Here is a 15396-nt window from a genome sequence, read left to right as displayed (position 1 = left end):
CTTCAAAACTAAAAATTTCATGGGATTTCTCTTCTCCTGCTTTTTTGTGCCTGCTTAGCTCAGCAAAGTGGTAGAAATATGTAATCTGGTTGTGGAATGTAAATAAATGTAAATTATGCTGAAACTGAAAGCTGGTTGGGAGACTGTAGTCTAGCACACATCAGATCAGAAACTAAAGAATTTTCACAGGTGAACGAAAAAAAATGTATCGGAATCAACAAAGAAATTACCGTTCTGAGAAATTCTGCTTCTGTGTGAATCAGACGCTTGAGCTTCAAGCTCCCAGGCACAGAAGTCATAGTATTGCAGGCTTTTTGAAGATCATCAGCAAGTTGGAGATAGTCTTCCAGCATCATGCTTCTACCTTTTGGCACCAACCCCATATGGTCACTTCCTTCTCCAGACATGCAGCTCTCCTCCATTGCTCTGTCACGCATAGTCCAGTAAAACACTATTTTATATATATTAGATTTAAAGTGAATTAAAAAGGTGTGCTTTGTGTACATACGTGCATGTAGGCCAAATGAAATGTGATTGTGAATGTTGATGCATGCCATACTGTGGTAATGTTGCTTTTAATCACATCTCAGAGAAGGAATGTCTGTCAACAAATAAAATATAAATTTAATTATAAGTCAAGGATGTCACTATAAACAAACATAATGTAATTGATTAGCCAAGCTTTTCTCACACCAGTTAGCACTTTAATGCGATGGAGCACGAGTAGCGTTCTGAATCTGCCTATAAAACACGATTTTCTGTTTTAAAAAATCCCACTGAAGGACTGATCTCTCCCTATATACATATCATTTATATTATACGTATTTGAAAGTACGTTTATGATTTTACTATCAGCCTTTACGCAGTCATGGATGCTGCTGTTAAAAGGCTTAGAATCAGGTCAGGCTTCACGATATCTTGCATCCTAAACCGAAGGATTAATACAGTTTTATCTATCTCACAATATCTACTAACATCGTGATACTGTTGCCACATTGTTATCCGTTGTGGCCTGCGACCAACTTTCAGTTTCAGGTAATCTTTGTCTACATCAGCATTACATTATATACATACATGAAGAAGCTATAAGTATAAGTGTATAAGCTTTACGTGTGTAATCCTTTTGTGTTTTTCTTCGGGACCACCACTCACCTACACCGACGTTTATTATCCAGTTAAATAACTCGGATTTCAGATATTTATTCGTGGAATCCCTTTTCCCCCCGAAGGAAGTCTCGCGTGGAATCCCACAGTCTCGCGGCTAATCCTTCCCGTTGCTAAAACAACATGGCGGCGCGCAGCACCAAAATGGAAATGCGCGAATACTCCGTCGCTGAACAAGAGCTGCAAGATCACATTTTACAAATCTATGGAACGAGAGACAACGACGATGACATGTTCAGGTTGCTTTATTTTTACTTTTTACTTCTTTCTTACTATCGTAAAATATACTTTAAGATATGTAGAATATACAACAGCTTGTAATTTAAGGCAAGAACTATAAGATGTACGCGTGACATCCAACACATGCCAGCAAAATTAATGGGTATGAAGGGAGCAGAGGTGATGGTTTCACTAAGAGAATTTTCCACTAGTTTTACTGGAATATGTTAGTTATTAACAGTTCGATTATCTTTGTGATAAACTCAAATGTCGAAAAATGGATGGATCAGCTTTAATTAGAATTTTATAAAGCTGTTAGCGTTAGGAAACGCACGCAGAAGTTCATTAACCATTTGAATTTTATCTGCCATATATCGATTTTCTTATGTACTTAACAGATATGACCTAATTTGCTGTTTATAACATGATGTAAGGGACCTTGATTAAATCACTATAAATTTAGAGCTCATTTTATTCGCACAATAAAAGATCTAATTTTTCTAACATACCAACAGACCAGCTTTGGCAGATGCACAAAAGATTGGATTCTTTAGTTTGGACCGTGCATCACAGACTGAAGTTACAGAGATTGTTGACTTAAAGGAGATGACAGAAGTGCTTCAGATTCTTCTGCAGGTCAGATAGTTCTTTATGACTCATTTAGTTGTGCCTGATTTATTTACTTATTTCAGGTGGGACTGCTGAATTGTTTTATTTTTATTCATCTTTGGCACTATATCATACATTCTAGAACTTGCTGGTTTTTGAAGGTCTTTAATGTAGGTTTGAATATGTTTGAGTGGAGTTTGCTTGTCTACAGTCTCTGAATCAGATGAACAAAAGATCCCCACTAAGACCTCACAACATCAAGGTCAAAGTCACATCTCAAGGTAATCAGGACTTGTAAAGATTATTCTAAAGGGAATGGTACAGAGAACTAAAAGAAGAAATAGACAGATAACTTCTTAGCTTTCCCGCAAATGGCAGAGAACTGAGAGAGATGGCATGGGTCCATGGGTTTGCATGTGTTTGTGTGCATTGTCAGACATTATACCACTTTTGTGAAGTAAGTTGCATACTGTTGTAGACAGAATGCTAAACAGAATTTACCCTTACATTCTGGTTACAATTTGTGCAGGATGTAAGCAGCTTGCGAAGGGACATCACTTTCACAAAACATGTCATGCAGGCCAATCATGAATCCAAACTGCAGGAAAAGTCACTTGAACTGTATGTAAACTGTTAATTTTTTAAAAAAAGTATCTTGAACTTCTTGAAAACTTTAAATACATTTTCATTATCTTGAAATAGTGTTACTTACCAGCTGTAAAATACCTTGTTTTCTCCACTCCACTTTTTGTTAAGAAAAGGACATATTTGAAAGTTAGGCAGCCTATAGGCAGTCTGTGTAACTTTCTCAATATATTAGTGACTTACATTCTGTCTTTGGCGTGACATTCTGTGTATCTGGCTATCCTCCTGTCTTGTTATTTGTTATGCTGTCTCCAACTGTCTTCAGCTCTCTCACTCTCTTACATATGTTATTTGTTCATTCGTTCATTCATTACATTATGCTAATCCATGCTTATTCCTAACAAAAATCTCCAGCATGAGCCTTATATCTACATCTTTCTAACTTTTCTATTTTCTAGTCAACCAGCAAATATTTCTTAACTGGAAATATAAACAATAAATAATTGATTTTTTTTTTTTTGCAGGTACTGTCGTATCAATGAAAGAATCAGTGAACTTGAAAAAATCCACCTTGATGTAAGATTGTCTCAGCCTGACAGTCATCTGCTTGTTAGTTAATCCATGTCACATCTGCGTGATGTTAGCATGCATGTTTATCTGCTGCAGTATACTTGCACTTGTGCATTCATGCCTATGCGACCATATAATTCATGCCAAGACTGATGTAGTGGCAAAGAATTCTCTTCTGGTTTTTCAGTCATGTTTAATTAATCATTTTCTGTCCATCATGCATTAAATTGCTGTATGTTCACTAAGTATGTAATGATTATAGATTTATTTTTGTTTTTCCTTTCCTCTACAGCTTGTTAACTCTTGACTGTAAGAGAACTCAAGTATGTTTAACAGTATGCTTCTTTTTCTTTTTAGCGTGTTAACACTTTAAGAAAAGCATTCAGGCAGCAGCTTGCAGATGCAGTAGCTCGGCTTTCTGTGATGTACAAGGTAACAATTAAATTTCTGTGATGTACTATAGGTAATAACTAAATTTTATACTGATAAAAAGTCAAAGCCATATAGCTCCCTTTTTCTTTCCGTTTGATTAAACTCCTCAAAAGCCACCCACTTCTTTTTACATCATCTCCTGTATTTTGGGTCTTCATCTCTGTTTCTTTTTTTTAAATGGCTCCTTTGTACTTGACACATTCATTTGTCATTAGTATTCCACAGAAACTCTTCTTTCTATATGTGAGTGGTATCTCTTTGATTGCAATGTGAAGGAGGTTCATCATGAGATACTATGGCTTGGGATTGGCAATAATGATTTAATAATAATAAATGCAAAATTTATAAAACACATACTCACATTCCTAAGGAGTATGATCTTAGCGCTTGATTCAAAGATTTAATTTCAGAAAAACCTTGACGCCAACCTGCATCGTGAAAGAACTCGCCAGGCCAGTGACCTGAAGGGTCAAGGAGATCGTATCCAGGAGCTCAAGTCAACAATTGCACACAACGAGTCTATCATTCGAATGTTACAACTTCAGCTTCAACAGCAGCAACAGGCTAAAGAGCAGGAGAGAAGACTTATCTTAGATGACCTCTCGGTGAGTTGCAGTGGTAGAGGCCTACATTAAGAGCTTCATCACAAGGTTGTTTCATGTTCTTCTAGAACATAGTAAGTACATGCTTAGACACACACGCATACAAACCAATATACTGCACTTATTTGCACATGTGTATCAGTGTATGCATGCACACACACACACAAATCTCAGCCCCCCCCCCCCCACAACCTCCAACACCCACATGAATGTTTGTTATCATCAATCCTGGCATCAGCATTTTCAAAACATAAAATAGTTGATAAGAGTTAAATTAGTTTGCATATGATCTAAAGTAGTGAATTGCCCAGTAACACACATGCTGCGTTTCTTCACAGTCGGTAAAGAGTAGGTCTGGGCACAACACACCAAGCCCTGAGATGGTGCGTATTGTGTGCTTCATCTTTTATATTGACTGGCTTGTGTGGCGTGGCACTGGATCCAAGGGGTTAATTCACTGATCACAACTAGCAAGCTCAGATATATGCATGTGCTTGCTACATATGCAAATCTTGTTACACACACACACATATGCTCTCTCTCTTGATATGCGCACACTTTCTCCCTTTCCATATCCGCCACCTACCTACAATTCAATCCTTCAAATCTACACTGAAAATACATCTCTTCCTTGAGCATTACTCTTTACACAGTCCACACAACGCTAGTCTTTTTCACCCATACCCTTTTGCACTTCTGACACTTTCTTATACTTGTCTTCTATAGAATTACGATTATTTTTTTTTAAATTCTTGTTGCTCGGTGACTCTGTGAGTTTTCTAAACTTGTCTTCTATTCGTCATCAGTACTGTTGTTATTTTTCCATCCCTTGTGTGCTGTCCATATTGTCCATGTCTCATTCCTGTTGTAAGTGCTAAGAGCATGCTCTGTTGGATGCGCTATCTTTATTATTATTATTAAGAGGCATGTATGGCTTTTTCCTGAAGGGTTGTCACTGATAAGTTTATTCTCATGGTTATCAATGTTTGGCATGGTCTGGTTTGTGAATGGCATGCAACCTTTCAAACCTCAAAAATAAATTTTGGGAGACAGATATAAGAAACATTTAATCTGTAATTGCTGTCTTCCTATGTGCTTAAATTATAAACATAAAATATTTCAGTCTCAAGTATTTTGCTGTTGCTCTCTCTCTTTCTCTGTCTCTCTCTCTTTCTCTTTTTCCCCTTTGTGAAAACCCTAAACCTTTTTTTCCTTCCTTGTAATCTGTTGCTCTGCTTGCCAGTCTTTTTGTGTTTCTCAGTTTGATTCATTTCTTTTTTGTTTTTGTTTGTCCCATACATTTACACTTCATCATAATTGTATGTGAGTGTATGCTTGTGTGAGTGAGAGTGAATGCATGTCCCTCACAAGTGAGTATATATATGCTGTATTTGCTTCATATGTATGAGCACATTTCATTGATACATTATATTGAGATGTCTGCAGTGTGATTTAATTAAACCATATTTCAGTTTGTGGTTGAGGATCATCATGCATGCTGTGTGTAAATTTTTTTTCCTACCATATATTTAAAGAGTATATGGACAACTAACCAACGACTGTATTATGTCAAAACAGCACGCAAGAAAAATAATCTGTGATAATAATTTGATACCAGCATCTTTTGCATGTTGAAATGTGATGTATACATTGTATGTATTTCAGCTAGACATACTACTGTTGACATTTAAGACTCATAAAGAAATATTGCTGAATTGTAGGCTTAATGGGTTTTCTGACGATACTGATAAATATATAAAAACAACATTGGTTTTTTTTCTGTGCTTACTTGTATTATTGAGACTTTTATTTTGCACAAACAGTTAAATAAAAATTGGTTTAAAATTAAATACAGTTTCAGGGATAAAGGGATCTGAAATGTTATGCCTTTAATTATTCTGGTTTCAAAAACATCTTCCTTTATTAGTGTTGCTACATGAATTGTAAAAATAACATATGTAAACTGGCCTCACTGTTCAATAGTTACATTAATATCAAATACCAAATACAAAATCTAATATTTCATTCTAAAACTCACATCTCAGAAGTTAAATTGTATTCCATTTGGCCAAACACCACAGAAAGAAATTTATTGATCAGGCACATGTCATTGGCACAGAAAAAGGTAGAGTCACCTCGTTCGGACTCGCGACTGAATGCACTGCAAGATGAAGTGGAGGAGCTGAGAGAAGAGGCCGAGCAGATGGAGCGACAGGTGCAGCGACTAAGTGAGGCGCTAGACATCAAAGAAGAGGAGAACGCAAACCTGAGTACTCACATTTTTAAGTTGTTTTTAAACATCAGACTCATTAATTGTCTTTTGTTTATATGTACTTCATAGCAAGTTTGCTTTCTGGACAGGAGGGGATCACCACTTCTGACTGGTCTCTTCATCATGTTTGCTCCCCTTTGTATATATGTATATCTCCTGAAGAACTTGTTATGGACTCTAGCATTTATGAAGTACCACAAAATGTAAGCATAGCATGGTGTATGTATATATTACATGGGTGATTATGCTGAATCCGACAGCCTTGGCACTGACACAAAGACATAATGTAAAAGTGTTAGTTTAGGGGTTCTTTTTTGTTCGGTTTTATTAATGATGTCTCTGCATTTATAAGGCAGACTTTATTTTTTCTTCTTCATGAAATATATTTTAGGTTTCTATTATTAGCTTTTGATTGCTTCTTTTAATACTTTTAAGATAAAACTTTGGATGATGTGCGGCAAGAACTGGAGAAGCAACAGATTCTTGTGGATCAGGTAACTTAACAGAATTTGCTTATGTTTTGTTTTCATTTTGTTTATAACCATGGACACACTTTAGTAAATCTGTAGCACCCTGCCTTTCACCGTTTTATTCCCTTTATCCTAAAATCACATATTTGATGCAGTCTCCTCGCCTACAGCTTGCTAAAACTTATTTATATCCTATGTTTGGAGTGATGCTGAAATAAGCATTTTATTACATGCAGTATAAATCCATTTGCACAGACATTCCCTGTGCACTCTTTAAAATCAGGATTCTTCTTCTTTAAAAATAGTAATAATAAGAAGACAAAAAAAGAGGAAAAAGAAGAAAGTTGATTTGCATACCCCACCATCAAAGGCAGACTTAAAGCTCGGGACAAAGAAACAAAAAAAAAAAGTACACAGGAGGTCTCAGAAGCAAAGATTTGATTGTGAGCCATGTTAGTGTAGCTATAAATGTGTGTAAATGTAATGTATTTTTTGCATATAGTTGGGGCATTAAATGCATTGTGAGCATATATATATATACACACATAGCTATACAGTATGTTACCATGTATTTAGTGACACTAGTTGTCTTCTTCAGCTCAAACATGAGAACGAGGAAATCAGAATGGAAGCTGAGAAAGACATGCAGGCTTCCAAGAAACATGTGAGTATTCTGCAGAAAAAGTACCAGAGGTATTTTTAAGTTGAGCCTTGTTACCAGATTATATTAATTACTTAGAATTGACTTTATTCTTATCCCATAAAGGGCAAGGGCTAAATGGAAAAAGCATGTCTTGCTTACTTTATCTCTTGTTAATAAAGAATTGTCATTGTCATGTAACGAAGTCAGAATATTGTCTTGCTCCGGACAAGTTTAAGAGCTCAATTCAAAGAAAATATATTTCAGCTATATTTAGCTGTTACCCTGTTAACTTCATTAAGTTTGAAAGAACGATCATTATAATGTTTGCACTGGCTTTTTAAACTCCACCATTCCTCCCATGCAACAGCACTAATCTAAAAGCAAAATATGAAATGATCAGAGTTCACATATTTGCAGGCTGATCAAGTGGTAAGATTCTTTTATCTTTAATGATGACACAAATGATCGTATTGCAGTGATGAGTTATATGTGCCGTGCTACTAAGGATTAATAACTGGTAACTGACTTGCTGCACATGAAGAGTCACGCGTGAGCTGAATAGCAAATTTCATGAAACCTTGTTTTGAGCAGCAAGGGAGGATGTCTTTAACTTTCTATTGGTGATAAAGTTTATATGCTGATTGTATGAACTGGCTAATCAACCTTAAATGGTTTGATGTGCAGTACTAGTCTAACAGTTTGTGATGGCAATTAATAGTAGTGTTTATGTGCATGTACTTTTGTGTTTGCACGTGTATGTTCAATTGCGTTCGTGTGTGGGTTTTTTCATGTAAACAAGCTAAATTGTTGTATATATATCTTGACTACATGTATTTCACTATTTGTTTATTTGTATGTACATGAGTGAGTGAGAAAAAGATAATGTATGTTGCTTGTGTGTGAGAATGTGTGCCTGCGTGCATGTCTGTGCAGTGAGTAAGTACAGTGATACCTCGGTTCTCGAACGCCTTGACTTTCGACCAAATCGGTATTCGACCAGGAAATTCGAGAAAATTTTGTCTTGGAATCCGAACAAATATTTGGAACTCGAACATCCGAACGTCCGAGATGAGCCGAGTTGAGCCGAATGGCGTTCATTGGGCCCAGCGCGCCTTGCTTGCGTCATCAGTGTGAGTGCAGAGAGAGAGAGAGAGTCATGAAATGTGTGCAAAATGGGCAGAAATCGCAAATTTTGTTGAACAACATCCCCTGATAAAGTGGTAGCAAATACAGCAGTTAACATTTTTAATGACAATGTTATGTCCACTTTCCGCAAAATTTTGCAAAGGAGAAAAAAAAACAGCAAACAATTGACAAATTCTTCCGTAAAGAAATCAGACAAGCAACTGCAGAGCAAGATTCTGATTCTCCTCAGCAAAAGATACAGAGAACAGAAACACCCGAAGAGCAGTTACCCTCTGTTTTTATTGAAGAGGACTCCCCTTCAAAACAATAACCATCCCCCTTCCCTCCTCCCTCCACATTCATTCCCTCCTGCCATAAAGTTTGGTACAGGTACAGTAAATGAAACACAATTTACTGTACTGTACTGTACATTTTTTTGTTTGTTTTTTTTTTTTGTTTTAATAAATACACTTTTATTTCTTATTTCTTGTTGAGACTCATGTTTTTCTACATATTATATACAAATTAGGCCAGTAAATAGGCATTTTCTGGGGCTTGGAACGAATTAATCTAGTTTCCATTATTTCCTATGGGTTTCATTGCTTCGGTTCTCGAACAATTTGGTTCTCGACCGTCTTCCCGGAACGAATTATGTTCGAGAACCGAGGTATCACTGTAATACAAAACTATTATCTTTCAAAGTTTTAATAAATTTCCTTGTTTTTTACACATGATCACTTTTCTCAAAGGGCACAAACATTTCATTAAACAAATGTAGGAGAGTCTTTTTATCCGTCATTTATTGCGAGTCTTTTATTCTTTTCATTTGTATGCTGAGAAATAGGTAGGACAACCATCTTCAAATTAAAGCAAGGCACAGTATTGAATGTACTCAATAAGAGCACAAACAGCAGCCAGTGCAGAGAACAAAGGAGGGACACACACATACATTTACTCTTCTGCACTTTAAAAGTATCTATGAAATGGTTTCCTCTTTACATGTTTGTGCTTTGCTTTACTACAGCTGATGAAGCAGAAGCTTGAGTTGGAGCAGGCCAATGCTGACTTGGTCAGGCAGGCAAAGGAAGAGGTAGGTATTAATATAACACCTACATTATCTCCCCCTTTAGGGTCTGCATGCAATGTATTCTCTTTGTGTGGCAAAACTAGTCAGTATAGCAGGCCTGTTATAACTTCCTCACCCTAGAAAACTGTCTCCCTTTCTCACCACCAGAAGAGGTTATCAGTCTTCCAGATAGCCTGCCATTGTAATAACAGACATGCACAGACAAGATATTAGGAGCATAAACTTGTCTGGAAAAGGTTGTGGGCCATTTTTTAGTAGTGCTGCTTCCTATATTTTACTATTTCATTTCTACGTAAAGTAAACAAAATATGTTAAGTCTGTTTTATACCTTCACATTTTACTGACTCCCAGTACTTAGAAGCAAAGATGAGTTTTGTAAAGTGTTCTCTCAAGCCTTACCATGCTACTAATATAAACATTGTTTTAAGCTGGACACAATTTTAAGGACTGTTAATTGAAATATTGTGTTCCTCAGGAGTAAAAATGTGAAAAGCGTATTTGGAACAGGATGTGTTTCGAACCAAATTTCCCATTCTATTATTTGGCTTGCTCCTATGTTGCTGGTTCAGGCATTGAGGCAAGCGAAGGGAGAGGCTCTGAAGCTGCAAGCAGAAGAACAAGGCCGCCTGAAGGAGTTGATGGACCAGATGAAGGAGCTTGAGAAACAGCTTTCAGCAGTGAGTAAACATTGCTGCAATGCACACAACTTCATGTTCTCTTTACTATGCAGGTATACAGTGCATCGAGCTTGCCTCCACACTGGAGGTATGCACTCTAAAAATTCCATGAAGATGATGATTGATTGATGGATGATGATGATGTATCACAGATTAATTGTTTGAAAGCAATTGCTAGAAAATTACGACTTAATCGTTTTTCTGCAGAAAATTATTATCCCTCTACTTGCAATCATCTCTTTACTGTTCTTTTTTTTAGGAGCGTTCAAAAGCCTTAGAACGCAGTACTAAAGGTGCAGCAGAAAACGATTCTTTGAGGTTGTCGGAAGCACAGCTGAAAAATGAAGTGAAAAAGTATGTTCCAATAGAATAAGCACCCAAAGAAATGTTTATTATAAGAATTCATTTATTCAGACATATATTTTGCATTTTTGTGAACTGGCAGATCATAGCATCTTGTCTAGATTTTGTGGCACTCTGAAATCAATTATTCCAATGCTTGGTTTCTTGCTGATCCTGATTGTCTGGTGTAGGCTGAAAGAAGAGATTGAGCGAATCCATCGAATGTGGGAAAAGAAGTTCTCTGTTCTTCAGGCAAGGTTGGTATTGTCTGAGGATTTTTTAAGATTCAGCCTGTTTTCTTTTCCAAAAATTTTACTTTTTTTTTTTATTCACTTACTTTACTTTCCTAAAATTCTTGCACTTATTTACATCATGTTTCTTTTCATTTTAAGTGAAGTTTGTTCATTGCGCTGTGTGTATATGTTGTGTTTGCACATACGCAGTAAAAGCAATCTGCATTTATTTTAAATACATATTCACAAAATTCGCACAAGATTAAAAATTTTTAAATGTTATGATCAAAGGACTCATTGTTTGAAGCATTTTTGTAACAAACCAGATACATAAAAACTGATATTAGAGTGATTTGAGGAAGAAATGGATGAAGAACTGACCTCTTGTTGTCACTACTATTATTAAAGCATCTCCTAGTCTGGAGATGAAGTGAGCAGTGATCACTTTGCCTTGGGTGCTGCTTGTGAAAGGTTGAGCCCAACCCACTCCCTTCTGCCCTCATTACCTCCCCAGATAAGTCAGGAACCCATTCTTGAGGACCACTTTTTAAGGAAACCTCATTCAAATGACCTTTTATTCCACAGCTCACTCACTCACTTCTAGGTCACTCTATCTCCCCACGTATATGTGAGTAAATATTTGCAGCATGCATGCACTGAAGGATGAGAGCTATCTCCGGCAGACGTTGCAGCGACAGGCAGCAGCTCTCCACTATGCTTCAGTCAGTTATGCAGTGAGTTTCAGCTTTTTTGTACTTGTTAGATGCTGACCTCAGGTAGATTACATGGATTAGAACATGTACCATAGGTGTTACGCAAAACAAAAATGGCGTTGATGATTCATCTTTAAAATAGAATAGAAAAAAATTTTAGTTGTATTATTGCAGGCAGATGTCCCTGCAGGAGACACACAGTCTAATGCTGGAAGTTTGCCCAAAAAGCCACTGGTGAGTTCCTTTGCATGTACAATTGTAGCTGATTATAAAACATGTCAGTAAAACAGAAACAGAAGCAGACTTGTTTTTATTTTTCCCCAAAAGAGTATGGATTTTGTAACGCTGAGTTTATTTTTTAATAGTACATCAAAAGAAGAATGGTATGACTTATAGGTTATTTAATGATTAATGAAGAGTATATTTCTGGAGAGGTGGCATTTATAGCTTCTTTTTGATTTCAATAAACAGTCATGTCTCAAATTCAGAATTTCAGTAATCTGAAAGTAAGTTTACTGTGCCCCTCCTCCCCACCCCTATCCTTGAAAAAAAATTTGGGAAATTAAACAAATAAATAGTTTATAGTCACATAGGTAACTCCAGCAACCCAAACAATCCCAGTATTTCACTAATATATATTTGTCACCATACCTGCGCTTACCCCAAAAACTCCCATTCAGCTTCTATCATTCTCTCATTAGTTGCCATTATATTTAGCATTCAGATTCATGTTACTGAAGTAAGTCTTGGAACACATTATCATCAGCATTATTTTTTATATTTATACATTGTGTGTGTGCATTTATTAATGGCACTTTTTGTTTCAACATTAAAAACAATAAATAGTTGAATTTTTCAGCCGAACATTCGTCACAGTGGACGATCAAGAGGACAAGCAGATCGTGACTACATTTCTTATACTGTGTCTGCACAGAGTGGACGAAAGACAGAACCTTTGTCTGTAGATGGTAAGACAAATAGCTATTTTCCAGGTGACTCAACAGTTTCATTGTTTCCTTGAGGAAATAAACCTGAGACTTTTGCATGAGAAATTAATTGAGGTCTTTGAAGGTGGAACATCTCTGCTGTTTAACATCTTCCATTTCCAGTTTTTTTTAATACTTTCATGGTCACTACAGACGCTTTCAGCATTCTTAGATCAAGCTGTCTTTGTAATGTGTTTTTAATATTTTCTTTTGTCCTCTTCAGCAGTCAGCTTGTCCACTATGTTTTCACTTCCTACATACATCCATTTAAATAGCTAATAAAGAATGCACTGAGATGGTAAATGAACAGATCTTGTTTGGGATTTTCAGTATATAATGTTTTCTTTTATATATTTATTTTGCCTTAAAATACCAGAATTACTATATATCTATATACACATAGATACATCATGATCATAACATAGAGCAGACAGGCTTTAGTCTTTGTGTTCTAGAAAACCAGGTGGCATCAGACCCTGAGCAAGATCTGCCCAGTGATGTCCCACCTTTGCCAGAGCCACCCCGCAGGTAAGGGATGATATTGTGTAGCAAGAGATAAACACCTGTCCAAACATTGTGTATCTTTACATGACGCAAAAATATAAGTAGCTCTAGATCCGACCTTCAGGCTATATTGAGCTGTTGCACCTCTGATTCCAAAACTTGTTCTTATTGCTACTGTTTTTCATATCCCAACTAACTTCAAAGAGCTCAATGTCCTATTCAATCCCATGGTAGTTTCTCTCTTCAACTCTCCTTTCCAAGAATGTATGCTTTTAACTCTTCGGCACTGGGTAGTTGGTGATGGCATAGATGCAAAAGTCTCTTTTGTTTGATGAAATGTTTAATGTCTGTGCATTTTGAGAAAAGTGATCATAAGCTGACAGGGACCTCTAGTTGGCAACTTATATCAGCTCTTCCATCAGGGATGATTACTTTTCGTTATCATTCTTTTTAGGTTGAAAAATGTCATTGGTAAAGGGAGGCTATAGCAGCCAACAGAATGTTCGGACTCAAATGGTTAGCTCCCTTTATCTGCAAATTAGAGAGGAATAGGCGACATAACTCGTCCTGGCCTATCCTAGTTATCCAGTTGTCTCCCTTAGCTTACTTGACCGTATAAACAAGTTTTTACGTGTTATCTGTACTTTGCCACTCAGACGTGAATATAATTTTAACTTCAAATAAGATTTTAAAAATGTCGGAAGTCAGGTTTCTGTAGTAATTGTCATGCATTCTTTTGAGGTAATATGAATGTTTTATTCTTTTAACTCTTGTTGTTTTACAGGACCCCTCAGGATTGTGGTGTTCAAGACAGCAGACCATCCACTCGTTCACATATAGTGGTCTTGCCAACTGGTGAAGTGTAGTAAATGTGTACATGCATACTTGTTCATAATGATATGAAATGTACATAATTTGTCCATAATATATATTTGTAAATTTACTAACTTTAAACCTTCAGTATGAGAATTCAACAGCATGTAGACAAAAGCACGAGTGTCATCTGAGAGATTTGTGTATTTGTAGCATGTGTATTTACATCATAAAGGGTTGAAAATTAGGTAGTGACGTTGGCTGGTTCATCGTCTAGAAGTTTTTGCTGGTTTTTTTTTTTTTTCCTTGCTAGCAGCGATGCTGTCTCACTGCGAGAAAAGCGATCAGAAAAAAAAGTGGTAAATAGACTGTGCAAAACCCATTACCTTTAACCTTTTGGCTGAAGGGGATATACTCTTCATAAAAATGTTTGATGAAGTATTTATATTGTTTCTTAAATCTGGCAGTAATTTGCTCTCCACTTCAATTTTTAAACAATCTTTTGGACACCATATATTTTATTGCCCCAGATGTCTAGAACTCATTAAACATTGATTTTAGAAATGCAGATTCTGAAGTTTCAAATCTCAGGTAAAACATCCTCTCCTCCTATCTCAATTTATATCTCCAATTTACTTCTTGTACAGTGAATAGTGATACACGTTCTCAGTCTTCAGTTATGTAGTTATGCTAGATCACACGTGCATTTTTAAAAAAAATTATTGTTAAGCACCTAAATGAAAATTGCATGTAAAAAGAGTGCTTTATTATTATTTGCAGAAAGTTCCCCCTCCCCACCATCCCTACCATATAAAGACGTCTTAAACATATTATCATTTACATGAAAAACAATTGCACAGACCAAATTGTGTGAGTGCTTGTGTCCGTTGCTGGAATTTGCTGAAGGTGAGAGGAATTCCTGTATTGTATGCATTCTTCTAATGACTGTTTAGATAACAATGTTTGGCATAATTCTGGGAGCAGTCAGTCATTGGTTTCCTGTTTTGTGGTAGCCATCAGTGCTGGGGCAGTTTTCTGTTTAGCCACACAACTGCTGCTTCTTGCTTCTGCACTTATCCTGGTACCTCCCTCCTATTCCATGTTTTTAGGATAGACATAATTATTATTGTTATCCACAAAATTTGTGTATAAACTTTTTGATCTGGAACTTTGCTTTGGTGTCCTTAGAACATTAAAAGTAGCTTTTTAAATTGCATTGTTTAAAAACATTCTTAGTTAACTGTTGAAATTTCACATAAATGCCTGTAGAATTGAAAAAAAAAGAACCCTTTAAAACCTACACCACATTCAAGATTTAAATATATTTATTTACACAGATATCGAATTGCT

The 15396-nt window shown here is 36.3% G+C and overlaps 2 protein-coding genes across 5 annotated transcripts in view; one reads left to right on the top strand and one right to left on the bottom strand.

Annotated features, from left to right (window-relative positions):
• Positions 1-1272, bottom strand: part of LOC112565369 (UPF0415 protein C7orf25 homolog) — a 35859-nt gene extending 34587 nt beyond the window's left edge. Inside the window, exons 1-2 of one of the 2 annotated variants that reach the window (XM_025240786.1) lie at positions 1153-1272; positions 231-426 (exon numbers count right to left, since the gene is read on the bottom strand). In XM_025240786.1, the coding sequence (XP_025096571.1) occupies positions 231-422 (192 nt within the window). In that variant the 5' untranslated portion in view covers positions 423-426; positions 1153-1272. Of the gene's footprint in view, positions 1-230; positions 427-1110 lie in introns of both variants that reach the window. The other variant, XM_025240787.1, reaches the window with a different exon arrangement.
• Positions 1253-15383, top strand: LOC112565367 (uncharacterized protein C10orf67, mitochondrial-like). Of its 3 annotated transcripts, XM_025240783.1 has the most exons (20): positions 1253-1403; positions 1899-2019; positions 2522-2613; positions 3102-3153; positions 3505-3579; positions 3990-4184; positions 4520-4564; positions 6301-6451; positions 6889-6947; positions 7522-7587; positions 7984-7995; positions 9716-9781; positions 10348-10455; positions 10715-10809; positions 10989-11054; positions 11677-11764; positions 11918-11977; positions 12603-12711; positions 13185-13257; positions 14018-15383. In XM_025240783.1, the coding sequence occupies exons 1-20, from the start codon at positions 1288-1290 to the stop codon at positions 14097-14099; spliced, it is 1731 nt and encodes a 576-aa protein (XP_025096568.1). In that variant the 5' UTR covers positions 1253-1287; the 3' UTR covers positions 14100-15383. The 3 variants fall into 3 exon arrangements, with proteins under 3 accessions (XP_025096568.1, XP_025096570.1, XP_025096569.1); XM_025240785.1 differs by lacking the exon at positions 4520-4564; XM_025240784.1 differs by lacking the exon at positions 7984-7995.
• Positions 15384-15396: the final 13 nt, after the last annotated feature.

The sequence above is a fragment of the Pomacea canaliculata genome, linkage group LG5 (assembly GCF_003073045.1).
Source record: "Pomacea canaliculata isolate SZHN2017 linkage group LG5, ASM307304v1, whole genome shotgun sequence".
NCBI classification, from domain to species: domain Eukaryota; kingdom Metazoa; phylum Mollusca; class Gastropoda; order Architaenioglossa; family Ampullariidae; genus Pomacea; species Pomacea canaliculata.
Note: the sequence above shows the minus strand (reverse complement) of the source record. Positions and strands in the feature narration are given on the sequence as shown.

Bases quoted from the DNA above. Each gene is read 5' to 3' on its own strand.
- LOC112565367 (XM_025240783.1), top strand. From the start codon at position 1,288: ATGGCGGCGCGCAGCACCAAAATGGAAATGCGCGAATACTCCGTCGCT. The intron at 1,404-1,898 runs GTTGCTTTATTT...ACATACCAACAG, and splicing joins AACGACGATGACATGTTCAG to ACCAGCTTTGGCAGATGCAC. The intron at 4,185-4,519 runs GTGAGTTGCAGT...GTTTCTTCACAG, and splicing joins TTATCTTAGATGACCTCTCG to TCGGTAAAGAGTAGGTCTGG.